General features: G+C 44.1%; 1 protein-coding gene across 1 annotated transcript in view; it reads left to right on the top strand.

The window, feature by feature from the left end:
- CDK15 (cyclin-dependent kinase 15) overlaps positions 1-16,357 on the top strand; it is a 107,232-nt gene that overhangs the window by 23,101 nt on the left and 67,774 nt on the right. Inside the window, exons 12-14 of the mRNA XM_014954150.1 lie at positions 4,803-4,835; positions 7,860-7,999; positions 13,317-13,422. Coding sequence (XP_014809636.1) covers positions 4,803-4,835; positions 7,860-7,999; positions 13,317-13,422 — 279 coding nt within the window. The remainder of the gene's footprint in view (positions 1-4,802; positions 4,836-7,859; positions 8,000-13,316; positions 13,423-16,357) is intronic.

The raw sequence follows: 16,357 nt of genomic DNA, 5'->3' as shown, positions 1-16,357 counted from the left end.
CCAAATCTGATGGCTTGAATGCTTTTAGCTAGTCCTATTGATGTTGGAAGTGAGCGCAGGCAGCAAACAAACAAACAGGTTCCTGCCCGAGGCAAGGAACGAACACTGGCAAAACAAAGCACCGAGGTGTGATCCTATTCTCATTGAAGTTGATGGCAAAACTCCCACTGGATTCAGCAGTGTAGGCTCAGCCCCAGACTGAGTTGTTACTGGAAGGGTTCCTGGGCCAGGTGGGTTAGTAGGAATCTTTGAAATGAAAGCTGGAAACCTTTAGATGTTTTCCTGTCATTACTGTGGGCTCGAGCACATCCTGCTGCAGAGTCTGAAGAGGAGATACAGCATGGGCTGTAGGGTCTGAGCCAGGCACAGGCAGGGCAGCTGGGGAAAGAGCAGCTCCCCCGCCCCCTCTATGGACAATTAGCAAGGGGTGAAATGGGCAAAGGACTGTTTGTCCACCCTATGCCCCTGTGCCTTCTCGCACAAAGAAGTTCAGAAATGGGCCTCACGCCCATTGCCTACAGTTTGCCAAAATCTCAACTTGTGCCTGACCCCAGGGGAACAGGAAGGATGGGTGAGGAACTCTTCCCTGGCCAGCCCTGCAGCGTGTGATCTCCCCTTCTGCCTGCGGGAGAGACAGCTGGGGTAGGGAATTACACGCAGCCGTGGGGCCCGAAAGCACAGTTTTACCCCAGCCCTGGCTTGAGAACCAGTTCCTGCAGAACATGAAGGCCTGGGAGAGCTCCTGCCCCACTTCTCAGCACGCTCGCTGGCCCTCTCCCTGGCGCCCCAGGCTTAGGAGCCTTGCCCGTAGCGACAAGGCTTTGCCCTGTGTTTGTTCATTTGTTCTGTTCCCCTCATTTTGCTTCCCCTGAAAGAGGCAGTTGTAGCTCTGTTAACACTATTTTTGAAAGCTCTCATGCTGTGTGAGCTCAAATCCTTGCATTAATCTACTGCTGTGTTCATTTCACTGCGCTGAAAAGCAGGGAGTTTAAATCCCCTCTAAACACCATTGGTGACACCAGAAGGCCAGTGTTTTGATCCAGCCCCATTAATGGTTACAAGTTTGAATCTAGACAGCGGGGGTCAAGGGCAGGAAAGGATTAGGAATCACAGCCCATGACATTAAGCTAGTGCTTTTGCCAAACTGGGAATACTGGAGCGCCCGATGCACCAAGTTGGGTTTTGTTTCCCTTTTCTGACATTTGGGTTCCAAAGAGTGGAGAACAGTGCTCGTTTGTTCATAACATGATGAACTCATAGGAGCAAGCTTTACTCCTTGGTTTATCGCACAGGCCGAGTAATGAATTTTCCTATGGCAGGTAGTATCACTTAGCAGACACAGGTTTTACACTGGGCTTTTTCAGATGCAGCAATGACTTTTAAATTAAGCCTAGCTTTTCACGTATCTGCAGGCTTTGCTACGCTGAATGAGATTTAGAAGCTTTCCAGAGTCAACTTTGTTCCAGAGTACAGGTTTTTAGTCTCTGTTGCGCTTCCAAAATGCCACCAGCAGATGGAGGCAAGAAGCAGCAGGCTCTGAACCTCAAACTTCAAATGACATTTTTGAGAATGCAGATGAAGTCTGCACTCCGAGTACCTTTTTTTTTTTTTTTGCCTTCTTTTTTGATTTATCTCACTTTTTATGCTGATGCTTCATTTAAAAAATGGGATGGTTTGAAACTGAATTCTAAAACGATGAAATTTTTATTGTCATAATAAACTGCATGTGGCTTTGATCCCAAAGGGAAGAGCAGCACTGTAACTAATGCACAGTATATGCTGGCCAGGCTGCCCGGAAACTTCCTATCTGTCTGGCACTGGGCACAGGCTGCAGTTTCCAGCCTGCCACACAGACAGAGCTCTGCTTCTATCCTGAAGCCACAGAGATTTCACTAATGAGAGAAATTTTCTCCGCGAGCCTGCAGCCCCAGCGCCTTCATCCAGCAGCACTTGGCATCCTCTTTCTCTCTCTTCATCAATTAGGAAAGTTTAACTTTTGTCCTCTGGCTTGCTTGCCTCATTATCAGTTCATTAGCCACTTCCACCTGGGTTTTCATATAGGAAGGTATTTCCTCATTAGCACACACTGCCTTGCATACCGACAGAAAATAACAAACCCCAGCGCTACCTTTCAGATCTACTTGTATTGTTAAAAAAAGCCAATCAGCCCTACACAATCCCATCATTTTATGTCTATATCATCATTATAAGATGATTAAATCAGTAGTTCATCCACTTTTTGGAATGACGTCCAAATAGTCTTTATCTCTTACCTCTAAAGAGTAGCTGTTTACATTGTTTTACAATTTTAGATAGGTCTTAATTTTTACAGTAGGGAAAATATTTACTGCTCTGTTCTTACCCTGCTCAACACAATGGGGCCTCAGCATTCTCTAAGGGTTTGTCTATATGGGGTCAGTCAGGAGATTAATCTGAACTGATTTAAAGTGGATTAGTTAACTGCATTAAATCCTTGAGCAGAGACACACTGTTTTCTTACCCATATCTTCCATTTATAATCAAAGCTTTGTATACTCAAAGTGGCAAGTTTGGCAGTCCTCACTCAAGCAGAATTCTCCACTGAGAGATGTGTTTGGACAGGGACAGCAGTAATTGGCTCACTGGCTCTTGCACTACCTCTTGTAGATAATTATTAATCTCCATGTTACATATATGATAAATTTAAGTCAAGAGGCTTGCTCAAGACAGCTAAGACCATAATTCAGGTATTCCTCCCAGTTCACCGTAAGCAAGCTGATATTTCTATCTATAATATAAAGAAAATCCTATTTCTTCTTTGGAATGTTAATCCTGAAAATGCATTCCACAAAAACAAAGTGACATTTCAGTCAGATGCCATTGAAACATTTTGTCCTGGTGTTATCAACTGAATGTGCATTTTTAACTTTTATGCTAAACTCATTAAAAAATATTAATGTTAAAAGATTTCAGTAGAGTTTAAGTACAATATTGAAGTTATCTTGACATTTTTATTAAATATTAAAGGAAATTGAATGGAATGTTTCCATCTCACAAATCAAAATTTTCTGGCAGAAAGTTACAACATCTGAAAGTTTTTGGCCAGCTCTGTTAAGAGGTAAAAATTTCTGCCTCATACAAAAAAAATCTTATGCCTTTCCAAACCATTTTTCTAAATTGTTTTCTTCTATTCTGCCTGGAAAGTTTACATCTCTACTCAATAAGGACAATTTATTTCTACACTTTTATTACAGACAAGGGGGCAAAATGAAGGAAAGAGGATCCATAGAGAATGTTATTAGTGATCCAAGAAGACTGTTCTGCCAGAGTTAATCTCAGTGACTGATTTGGGAAGAGGTTATTCAAGATACTAATATATAACCTCTATATATTGGCAATAATTCAAGTGCTCTGGCACCTAAACAGTCATGAATCCCATCCCAGATTATATTGCCATTTACTGCTTTAGCAATTACCTTAGTATTTGAGTGTAGGGCAACACTTCAACTGTGAACTGTTACTTACCCTGTGATAGACAGGTTTAACAACCTGCTTGCCTGGCTTAATGGTGAAAGATTGCTGTTGGAAAGGTTAAGTGCTAAAAGTCCAGTCATTTACACTTTTTCAAATTGTCTGTGCATCAAGTCAGACACTGAGTTACCGAGTTACTGGGCCTGGCACTCCGGAAAGGCAGAGGGGACTCCCGCTTTGCCCACAGCCAGCAGCTTCTGTCCCTGAGTGATGTGGCTGGTGCTCCCGGACAGAAAGGGACAGCAGATGCTCTCGGATGGTGCGACATAAGCCCCAGCTGAGCTCTGAGACTACTGGCAACAGACCAGTGGCACTTGCCTCCTGGTGGTCTCGCTGCTGCAGGGAATGCTTGTCTGGGCTGGGCTGGAAGAGAGGTCTACACCACCTTTCCCACTCTCCTTTTCATGGTGAGAGCACCATTCCTCTCTGCTGTCAGAAATGGTGCTCAGGAGAATGTAGCTGGATAGAAATTACAACCTTTCTGATGCAAGAAAATGTCTCTGTTGATCAGCTCTAATGGGAAATCTTCCAGACTTAAGCCATTCATTCATATCTAAGCCTGAGAAAATTCATGCTTCCTAAGAAAACATGTAAGGAATGTATTCCTCTACATTTTCCACAATGTTTAGAAATGGGTGCTTGACAAATGGCAACAACACAGTCTTCTCAAAACTGCAAACTCCACAAAGTTCCAGTCTGGTAGAGATATTTGAATCAGTAAATACAAAGGGTGCATGAAAATAGTTAAATTGATAAACGACAAACTTAGTGAGGGATTGACAGCAAGAGCAGTGGGCAAGAAGAGAACAGGACTCAAGTGCCTTTGTTCCATCCCCAGTCTTTCTGCCAGATCCATGCAGAAAAGCCCCGTGTGCCCACAGGGCAATCCATGAGGCTCAGCAGCCCCTTGGTAAGCCAAGACAATTGCTGGGGATTCAGGCCTGCAAACCTCTTTCTGCTTCCTTCATGTGAAGGCTTTAGGAACTGATGCTGTTTTTATTGAAGTCAAAGCGAAGACTGGCACTGTAACAGAAGGAGGCCCAAGGCCTATATTCACAGATGCATGAAAGGAAAGGGTTACAGAACTGGAACAGCCTTATTAACATCAATGCTGGTACTCAAGTCCTATAGGAATAATGTATATTTATAAATACTAAGATGACAGATTCTATAGGGCCCTTTGAAATTCTGAGCATGGCTTTTTTTGTAAGGGCTCAAAGAATGGGTTTTGGCTTGATTTTCATTTAATCCTGTGATTGCATATTACACTTTCTAGGACTGGTTGCTTCCAGGAGACCTCAGAGACTCCCAGTCATCTGTGACAGGTAAGCTACCTATAATGGCAACGTCAAAATCGCCTCTGGGTTTATTTGTTTCTTTATGCAATCATTTAACTTGAAATGAGCTCTTTTGGCAAGCTCAGGAAGAGCCGGGTGGCTCTGTAGTAACAAGCAGATCTAACATCAGTTAAGCAACTGATTTCGAGAGATCGCAGCAGAGGTAGGCACGTAGTGGGTTTATTATTCTCAGAGGAGTAGTGATTATTCTCAGATAAGCAGTGATTCAGTGACGTTATGAACAGCTTTTTTCAGGGCAGAGTTCGATTCGGAAGGTCGTACTTTCCCAGGCCCTCTTGCCCAGACTGAAGACAGACTTCGCACTGTCCCAATTTTCATTTCTAGAAACAGACTGTAGGAATGTTGCTCAACAGTGGTAAAGAAGACGTGCTAGGACAGCATTTTAGAAGACAATGAAATAATCTTGTGATTAGTTTGGAGGGGAAAATTCACATTCTTCAGTGGCCAAAAGCTATGAGACTAGGGCCATGGTTACATACCTCAGCTTGACCAGGCACACCACCACCACCCAATCACTCCCTCGTGTGCTAAAAGAAAGGAGTATTTTTCAAGCATATATATGTACACACACACACATAACGTATATATGCGTCAGTGAAAGAAATTTATAATCGGGTAAAGTGCCCTAACCTAGCTCAGAGAGTCACTGAAATTTAATTGCCCCCCAATACTGATTTTGAGGCATACAACAGGCTTTGTAATTATGTAGGAAAAGACTAGACAGAATTTGTTCTTGTATTCATGCACAGGTCAAGAATCAAATATTCTTTTGAGAATGTAACCACATTTTTCATTGCTGCTGTTTATTATCTCTTCAGCTCATTGCTTGGGATCCAGTGCTGCTCAGAGGGAAGCGTGCTGCCCTTCAGAGCTGGGTTTCCCAGACGCTGTTCTGAATGGCTGAACAAACATGCTGAAGTTTTCAGCAAAGCACAGGTTGCTGAAATGCCAGCCGCTGTCATGCACATCTTCAGAAACACACAAAGCTCAGCATGTCCCAAACCCTGATAACACAGATCCTGGAAGAGAACAAATCCTCTCTCAGCCTGAACAAAGAAATAACTATATTCCTTGCAACTCTGCTGTATTGCACTCCTGCTTTGTGGCTATAATCCCTTGACAGGCCTCATTACAGCCCCATAGGGACAGGCTGGTCCAGCACCCCTGTGGCAGAGCTCTGGGCCGTGTGTGGCCCAGCTCCAACTCCATGTTACAGGGTCCTTACGCCAGCATGGCCGAACGGGCGCCTTGGCATGCTCAGCTCTTAAGAAGGAAAGAGCTGCTTCATACAGACTGCTCAGCCATGACTCTCCATGGCCAATTAAGAAATCAAAGGGGAGCTCTGTGCAGAGCTCGGCCACCACCAGGAAGCCTGAGCCATGGCGGGAAGCACTGAAGCATGTTGTTGCCCAGTGTGGGAGCCTGCAGCAGCAGGGACTGAGGGGGCAGAGGGTCTCTGGTAAGACCCTGCCGTGGCAGGGGCAGCCTGTGGTACAGTTCTAGCAAGCAGCCTCAGGCTGGATGCTTTGGCTCCCTCTCCTGTCCCTGCTCCCCAAGGCAGCAGGGGCTCGAACTGTTTTGCTGGAGGTGAGAATTCAGCAGTTACCTACCGCAGTGAGGCCAGATACCTTTTATAAATCTGTTTCTCAGGATCTCTCTCCCTGTGTTTTTTCCCCTTCTTTTTTTTTTTTTTTTTTTTTCGTGACACCATGGCACGCACACTCTACACAGTGCAAATAAAATTTAAAAACAATTACCGCTTTAAGACGGTGTACAAAGTGATTTCTGTAAACCTGTTATTTCTTGCCAGATTGAGCAGGCTGGTTTGGGATGCTGATAGAAACCTTTTATTATTTTATCTTCCGCAGGTTGCAATTCATTTTTGCACAACGGCTAAAAACATTTACATTTAAGGCGGTTAGGTTTTTTTTTTTTTTTTTTTTTTTTTTTACATTTTATCTCCTCAAAGCAAAAATCTCAGCACGTCAAATGTCCTGTGTAGGGAGGGGGAGTGCAGGAGCAGGGGGATCCCGGCGCCTGATGTCACTTGGAGGGGAAGCACTGGTGGGGGCTGTGGGGGGGAAGCACAACAGGCCATGCTCTGATGGGCCTCCTGACGCTGAAACATGATCAGAACAAACAAACAAACTAAAAGCTGTAAAACTAAATGACTATTTTTATTTGTTTCCTTGTTGGTTTGTTTTCTCCCTTCCACTTCCTTGTTCCCAGCTGTGTGCTCCTCTAGAAAGCAGCCACTTGGCATTGGTATTTGTTGTGCATGGAGCACGTGTGTATTACATCTATTTTGAGCACTCATCCTGAGAAATAGATTCATCTCTGTGAATCCCTAATACATTTTACAGCCAGCCGCACTACTGGTACTAGGGTAGGAAAAAGGGAAATGGTATTTTCTGTATTTTTTTAGTTTAGATCTCTGGTCTACTCAGTGGGCCAGTCAGGTTATTTTGTGCACTTGCATTGTTGCTGTAAATTGGTAACACCAACCTCTGATGCTCCAGTTATGACACGTAAAATACAGCCTCCCCAGCAGCATTTTCATAGAATCATAGAATCATCTAGGTTGGAAGAGACCCTTGGGATCATCGAGTCCAACCATCTACCCTACTCTACAAAATCCTCCCCTACACCATGTCCCTTAGCACTGCACTTCCCCTTTTACTTACAACCTTCTTTTTACAAAACAACAATTTATTTTTGAAATTCCTCTGAAAACATGAGTTTGAGCTGAAGTCCTGCATGTATACAGGATTATATATAGGATGTATATATAAATCCTGTACTCCAACATAATCAAACTCACATGGAAAAGGAAATGTCCTGGAAAGCTATACAGCTGGGGTGGGTTTATCCAGCTCCCTGTGTCCCTCCACTATCTCTGCCTGAAGCCCCAAGAAGGGCTGGGTCAAGTTTTGGTTCCAGCCTTCTGGCTTGTGCTCATCTCATGTGCTATTTTTTCTCCTGTTTTCCGAGGCTGAGCAGGGTGCCAGCAGCGGAGGATTTGGCCTCCAGGATGCTTACAGCCTTCCCTCGAGGCCGGATCTCTGCGCAAGATGCCCTGCTTCATTGCTTCTTCAGCCCTCTGCCTCCTCAGCTCTATCAGGTTTCTGCCGGTAAGTTAACTCGATTTCAGCTCACCAAGAAAGAGCTACTTCACATTCCATTTATTATGAGTTTCTTCTGTACTTTGAAAGTCCCTGCCATTCACCGGGATGTCTCTCTCTTTTCTGCCTGCCTGCCCTCCTCATTCCCTTATGCTGCAAAGTTTACATCCCACTGCAAATCTGACAGCTTGTTTTTCTGTTTTCTTCCACTTGACCACAGTGTTAATACTAGAAGGGGACCCGGATGGGCTGCCACCATGGTACATTTACAAAGCGGAGGTGCATATGTTTGACAGGTCGTTTCTCCCCCATTCTGTAACCCCAGGGGCCCAGAGCTTTCCCTCGGGCTGGCTCACACTGTGTATTCAGTGTAACTCACACACCAATCCCTCCTGATGTCCTGAATTCCCAGCTGCTCAGCATGATGTGCTAGCCCCAATTCCCTTGCACAGCTCCTCTTGCTCCCTTTTGATGTTCAGAGACAACAGCTGTTCCTTGTACCCTGTCGCACCAGTTCTCCCTCAGTTTTACCTGCTTTATTTTCTTCTTCCCTTGCTCCACTCTCTTAAGCACACAGCTGCACACTCACTGATCTGCCTCTCCTGCCCTGAGCTGACAATAAATACAGGGTCTCTCAAGCTACAGGTTCTGTTCCTTACTAGGAAAAGCTCCCTCCTATGGGGCAATAGGCCAGAGAGCCCTCATTCCCTGTTGCCTCCTGGGCACCCACTACACTAGTTACTTTGGTGGGGTTTTTAAAGACAGGAGCAATTAAGAAGCAGCCTTCTTGGACTGTGTTGTCAAGCTATTTGAAAACTTAATTTCTGGCTCCTGCGACACATCCCAAGTGAAGGAGCAGCCAGCTCGCGTCTCTCCCAATCCGCCGCCCTTTAGAAGGTGCTCTCTGTGTGTATGTGCATGAGTGAGAGACATCTGCATTCCTTTTCTGTTCACCCAGCCACAGAGCACAAATCTACTTTGACACTTTTAGAAAAATGAAAAGATGGAATCTCGCAGGAGCCTGCCTGTGCCGGGGGGGGAGGAGGGGAGCACGCACAGCAGGAGGGAAGTTGACTTTTCTTTATACATATAGGGTTTTTTCCATGCAGAGTTTAAATTATGCCTGATAAAAGGAGTTTCGTGGATGTTTCAGTTCTTTCAAACCCTCCTGGCTTCCTCCCAATTAAATGAGGTTTGTCAAAGCCACAGGGCTCTGCTGCTGCCGGAGAGGCGGACAAGCACTTCCCGCAGTGACATCTCCAATCCCCAAGGGAGAAGATGAAAGTGTCAGTGCCAAGAGAGAGAGAGAGTGTGGAAAAAAACAGGTACAGAGACAGACAATGTGAGAGAAAGGGAGAGAGTGAGGAGAAACAGAAGGAATGAGAAAAGAGATTGGCATAATGTGTCAATCTCTCCAGCACGCTGCCAGAGAGGGGATAGATGCATTTCACCTGGGTTTATGCACCATCCCATATTTATTATCCCCCATATTGTGGCAAGAAGCACCTTGTGGACAGGAAACTGCATGGCGTTATCATAGCAACCGATGTGTTGGGAAGGGAATCAAAGTGCACAGGGCTGAAACAAGTACAGTATGATCATGCAAGACCATATTCATGACTGACTCATTAAGCCTGTAAAAATTAGGCAATTCTGAATAATTTCCCGTGTAGCCATCCCTGTTGCCATAATTGTATAAGACATTTGTTCTCTTATGTGATTTTGGCATCACACTATTTTGGAATTGAACTGTATAATTTAAAAATTCTGGTTGCTATGATAACACGGTGCAGATTTTAAATATATTCTGTTCCCACTTTGTTCTGGAGGATGCCGGCTATTAGTCCCCATCCTCTGAAGGAGAAAGTTAAAGGAGAAGGGCAAAGAATGAGCCAGAGATGAAAGGTGAAAGGAGGAGGGGGTTGATCCCAAGTTATGTGAGAGAGTAAGCGGGAAACAGCATTTGAAAAAATAAAAGGTTCTCATAAGAAATTATTTTCTATTTTTATGAAATAATTATAGCCATAACTGTCCTTTTTATAAGTTGCTATCACAAGCTGAAAGCCAAAGGATGTTTTTCAAAGGTCGATTCCCAGGAAAAAATAATTGGAGAGATCAATGTTTCAAAAATAATAGCATGTTTCTGATTACTAAGGGGAATGCTGGTGACCAGAGGCTGGCTGCTACCCCTGGTAAGGGGGAGAGGGATCAAGGGGCTCTTTGCTTCCTGGTGGTCAGCTCCTGCAGAGAACAGGTTGCTGTTGCTTATGCACATCTGGATGCAAAGTGCTAGGAAAAAAGAGTAGCCCACGCGGTAAGAGGAAGACTCTGTCGCCAAGTGGGGCCAGTCCACAGATGGGCCTCTCCTACAGCTGCTTGCTCCTGTGCCTCGAGTACTAGAGGGGACTGCTAAGGACCGGGTTCAAACCCCACTCATCGTCTTGGTGGCCTTAATTCTGTACATGCCACCAGCACCTCTGGATATGGCAACGAAGGAGAGGAGGATGGTATTCTCCAGTTTCCTTCCACTGTGGCTAGCAGCCTAAGGGGTGGCAGTGATGACCTTTTGTAAAACTGGAGCATTTGCTGTCCTTTTTCTGGCCTAAGCCAATCCTGAGACAATTATCTTTGTGCAGTGCAGCCCTGCACTGCAGCAGCTCTGACAAAACTTCAGTCTAACCCTTTGCCACCTGCTAAAGCAGAATGTTTTCTGTCCAATTAATCACTCCTGGAAGAAAGATGAGATCCTTGAATCAAGAAAGCATGAGCTGTGCTCTCAACTTAGTGTCAGTCCTGAAGTGCAAAGGGCCTTCTGAGGAGGTATCTCACTCTGCTGTCAGACAGGTCAGACACAGTAACAATTGCAGCTTATTATTGTTAGTTATAGATTGGGTTTATTTTCCCTCTCTTTTGCCCTCAAATGCTTTAGAACAGGCTCGCAAGCAGGGAGGGTGAGCAGTGGGGTTTGGGATTAGTACCAGTGTGCTCCCAAGAAAACATGTTGAAAGAAAAGCTCTGGCCAAACAACCCAGGCACATGGGCCAGGGGTCCTGTCCTCACCAGACCAATGTCCAAGCTCAGTATAGCCCTCTCTCACAGTTCAGGGAATATTAAACCCTGGGCATACCATCAGCACAGCAGTCAGTCATCAAGTCCAATTTGTGCTCCTTGAGGAGGATTGCGTGTTGAGTGGATATGATCCTGGTTTTGACCAGGAGGGACTTGCTCCTTTTGGATATGGTTGGTCTCTGGTTGCTACCTCCCCCCAGCAATTCAAAACCAGTGTGCCAGGTGGTGATGACACTGTACCGTTTCTCCTAAAACAGCCCACTATTCAGCTTTTCAGAGACAAGGAGGAGGAGGGAGGCTTGGTGTCGACAGAGCACTGTCATTTTAATGCCCTGTTGCATCTAAACTAATGCAAAGGAAGTGTAGGAAATGAGGAGGTTAGGGCTGCAAGCCATTGCCTACCAAAAATCCCGTAACTGTTGGGATTAGCCAGTGCTGGTAGATGTTATCACAGGGCACATATAAAGAAGACCTGGCTTTCATGGACATTTTGTTTGGGTTGGCTGCTTTCCCTAGCTTCTCCTACATAGCTAAAAGGTTTACATAGTCACTTACATTTTTTTACCTCTGTGCTTTGCCACGTCTGTATAGAGCAAATGGATTTCCTTCACTGCAAATCAGATACAGACACCTAGAAAGTGAAGTTCCCACCAGGTATATCAATCTGGTTTATAGTGTGTCTTAATAAGGGAATAAACCAAAGTTGGTGTTGAGCAGCAAATCAGCCATCACTCCTGAACCAAACACAGTCTTTTCTGTGAGGTAATAAAGCACATCTTCACGTAAGTCAGGAAAAACACCCCTCACTTCAGCTGGCCCGATCTCCACAGCGGTGGAAAGTCTGCTCACGTAAATACTGATAGGACACTGAGGTTTTGTATTATGTCATTAAGCCACCACCCTAGGAAAGAGTGATTGCATCATCACAGTGGATGTGTGCCAAGGGCACAGGTCTCTGGAGATGCTGTCCTGTTTAAGCTCTTCCCGGGTGGCCTGGAGCAGACATCATGCTGGCAGATGTTGGGCCCTGTTTAGGAGCACAGGGTGAAGATGGGAAAAGAAGGATGATTTCCTTCGCTCACTCCCCAGCTCATGCTCTTGCAAAAGCACAACTGGCGCAAAGTTTGGCCCACATGACTTGTGGAAACAAAGTCCTACAGACATGGATCAAATGCTCTGAATCCCATTGATCTCAGGCCAGAGAATCTCTATAAAGGTCTTATTGTTCAGGGAGATGTACTACTCTTGGGGGGAGTGCTGTTAATACCCTTCATGGAGGCAGACGTTATTGCATCAGAGGTTAGCAGACATTTTTCTGTACTTTGTCTAATTGCAAGTTTTATCTGAGGTTTCTTTAACTTCCACTTTCCCTTTAACACTCTTAAATGCAAATCTGAGAAGATTTAGTTGTCTTGTTTGCTGTGAAAGACATCCAGACTGGAACTCCCGTGTAGTCGTTTGCCATCCTCAGGTGCACTTCTGCCTTCACCCAGTTATCAGCAGAAAAGAGCAAATGGGGATGTAGTGATCAGATTTCTAAGGCACAAAAGTTAAAGCTAAGTTTGAGATTGTGACAGCAAGCAACCATGAGCCTAGGAACTCAATTAGCCTGAAAGACAACTATCTCATTATCTATCCTAAAATGATATAAATACATAAGAATATAAAAATTTAAAATAAACTCTCTCTCTATTGACTGTCTAGATGACTGAATTTCACTGCTCAATTTCTTTAAACACCCACTTTAGTATTTATTTATTCTAAGCGTGAAGCAGCTCCGATAATTAGACTGTCAGATTTGGTAAGTTAATGAGGAGTCACTGGAGTGGAAGGTTTTGCATTTGTGAGATTGCTGAAGGAGAGAAGCTCCGTGCCTTCGCTCTATCTCTTTTTTCTTTTTCTTTTTTTCCCCCTCCGCTGGGTGGGAAGGAGAGAGCTTGGCAGTGCATAGATCCATTTGAATCCTTTTGATTAGCTGGTTGCATTCCCACCACTGGTCTACCAAATAATATTTTGCTGGTTGCTCCAAGAAAAAGAAAAATAAAAAGGAAAAGAAACTGTAAATGAGGTTTCTAGAGAAGGGTGCCTAGATTAAAGAAATAATTTTCCAATAAAAATCAGAAGGAACAGAGCGGTGAGTAATAGGATCCTGTATTAGTTTGTATTGTGGCTAATGTCACAGGAGAGCATTAGGAAAGTAGCACAGTGAAGGAAAGGACCATTTTGCAGCTTTCTCTTTAACCTGATTTTTCCACAGGACAATCAGTGCTCACAGTTCCAGGAGTGAGACTGCAACCTGAAATCTGTGACCTGTTCGCTTCTTACCGAAAAGGCCATCTCTCAAGAGGCTGGAGCAAGTTTTGGTAGAAAGCAGGGATGATTGACTAATTCTTGGGTAAGCGTGTAGTTGCCGCTGTCAAAGCTGCTGCTGTCATCCTTAGCACATTAATTCCTTTTTGTATTGAAGGTGGGAAAACAGAACTGATACCCAGGGCTGGACGACCACATCCCAGGCTGAGGACAGAGTGGGAAATCTCACATTCAGAGAGCAGAGATCAATCATTAAGCCAGTGGCCCTCACTGCACAATGCTTAGTGGTATCATGGGAGGTTTGGGTTTGTTTCGTCATATTCCCAAGTCTCAGACCAGTGCCCTTTCCTCTGATGCCTCCCCAGCCAAAATATTGCTTCATTTCCCCATTGCTTAAACTGACCAAATTGCTTTGTTTGCCTTTGTCCTTGTCTGTTGAGTTCACATTTTAAAGCTTGCTTGTTTTGGTTTCACATGCCATGGAACCTAAGCAGAGCTAGGCAAAATCTTCTTAGCTCTTAACATCCTCGGTTTTAATTAATCAGTATTTTAATATGACACACATCAAAATGATGCTTCAGCTTCAACATTTTTCATGTCCTTTTTGTTACAGAAGACCAAAAGATCACTTAAAATCACTGTTATTGAAAGAAATTACCAGCAAATACCCTTTTATTATATCCTGTCTCTTTGTTTACTTTGTGCATTTGTTAACAGCATGTGTCCAGTCAGTGTCACCAGCTGGGTCTGCGCTTGCAGGGCAGACCTGGTAACTGATCTTGGGGCCAAATTAGTTTGACTGTCTTATTGTCTGCCAAGCTAAGAAGCAACCGAGCTGTGAGAGCAGAGCAAACCTCAGCTTCCCATCTGTGCTTTCAAATGCAGGTAGATGGCATGTACCTGCTATAGGATCAGGACCCAGCACTCAGTGCCTGGTCTCACAGCCTCTTTCTACCCCATCTGTCCTCATCACTTAGACAACAGCAGGCAGACAGGACAGCCTGGAGTCCTTTCGAGAAGGACCTGACATTGCCAGCCTTGTGGCCAGATTGGGTTTTGGAGGCAGCCTGAATAAATTCCCTGCTCACCTGCTCAGCTAAGTGCAGACAGGGTGGCTGTTCCCTCTCTGTGATCAGAGGGGAACTAATCCTGCCAAAAAAGCTGGTTGTCAGCTCCACTAAGGCTTCTGGGACAATTCAGTTGAGGAAGGCACTCATGCTTCAGTGTTCAATGAACTTTGATTTGGCCAGTTTTAACTGATTTTGAGAGTATTTCACAACTACATCATTTAAAATAGTGAAACCATGGAAATAGCAGGAGATACTCTTAGATATTTTCTTTTTCTTTTTAAGATTAACCTGGCCTCAAAGTGATTGTGTCCCTTTGTTTGAACTGCTTACAAAATATACTAACCAAGCTGAAATGTCAACTCAACTTTTCTTCTGCGCTTAACTACAGGAAAACATTCTATAAGTAATGGTGTTCATATTATTAATTCTCTTTTTAAAAAAGGCATCTGGATTCAGACAGGCAAGCAAGGTTATAAATGAAACAGTGGTTTGGGTTTTTTTTTTGTCATTTTAATAGGCTACCAATGGAAAGCAGGGGGCTCTTTATGCTTTTTCAAATCTAATCAGAGGTAGATAGGCATCTAAAGCACAACAGCCTCATGCTGGCACATGAGAGAATGGAATTTCCTGGGAACATAATGAAACTGGGCAGCCTTCCTTCATTGGCCAACCTGACTTAAATTACAAAAATAGACAAAACCAAAAAACTAAACATACCAGGCTCAACCATGAATCTGTGGGCCCTGAGTAACACAGCAAGGGGGAAAACATCATCACAGTCTCCTCCTTGTTCTCCTTCTGGTTTCAGGAAGGGAAGAGATAGTGCCAGGCGCCTGTGCCAACACCCCATCCATTTTCCACCCTACTTCACCTCTTTCCCTCTACCTGCTGAGGAGGAACGTATGGGTCATTGGAATCTGCTTCTGTTCTTGTGCTGCCTCTTAAAATGCACATAAATAACACAGTGCCTCTTATATGTATGTACTGCTGTACTAGCTAAGTGTAGTTGAATCTACAGGAAAATTAGAGCTTATTTTAAATCAACTGTTAACAAGCGAAGTAACTGAAGTGACTAGCCCTGCAGAATATTTGGAATTAGGATTTATTTTTCCCTTTGATTCAGGATTGAGGCCATGGATTTTTATCCTAACAGAGTCCCTTTGCAACAGGGGTATATTCTACCCTCCATTACACCAAGGACCTTTGAAGTAACTCTTGATATTGACAAAAATGAAGTACAATCTTTGGGAGTGTAAAACAAGGACAATTATTTTCTTTAGAGGGGGGGTGGTGGTGGTATTTTTAAAAATCACCTGTCAGTAGAAGAGAATGAAATTGTGCAGATGTCCTGCCTTTTGTTTTTCAGAAAGCAATGTCAGAAAGATTGACTTGGCAACGAAGATGTAACAGCACAGTCTGGACACTGGACTTTCAGAATAAACTCAACCATGTGTCAGTTAATAGAGAGATCCCTGGACCAGAAGATCGATGTACAAACAGGACAGATGGGGAATGACAATTGAAAGAATGTAGAGGCTGATCCAAGGCTTACAGAGACCTGTCATTCCTGGGGTTTGCCTACAATCTCCTTCAACAAAAGAGCTCCTGAGGGAAGGAGGGGATTAGTCAAAAGTTGAGTGAAGTCTCCAGGGAAGATGGTTTCTTGGATAAAGTTGTCAACAAAAGGAATTGTTTAAGACTATTTGTTATAATTTCCTAGAGGGAGCTTCTGCCATTACTAACAGGATTACCAGCATACTGGTTCCACACCAGCAGAGCATTAGACATGTGCATTGCAGACTGGTTGCTTAGAGCTGAATTTAAGGGTTGTCTTATAGTGGGTCCCAAATGTGTGCAGGTGTTGATGAGCAGAGGGGATGGCAAAGAATTAAGATGCAGACAAACATGGGCCATTTTT

This window comes from Calidris pugnax, unplaced genomic scaffold (assembly GCF_001431845.1).
Source record: "Calidris pugnax isolate Ruff unplaced genomic scaffold, ASM143184v1 scaffold103, whole genome shotgun sequence".
Lineage (NCBI taxonomy): Eukaryota > Metazoa > Chordata > Aves > Charadriiformes > Scolopacidae > Calidris > Calidris pugnax.
Note: the sequence above shows the minus strand (reverse complement) of the source record. Positions and strands in the feature narration are given on the sequence as shown.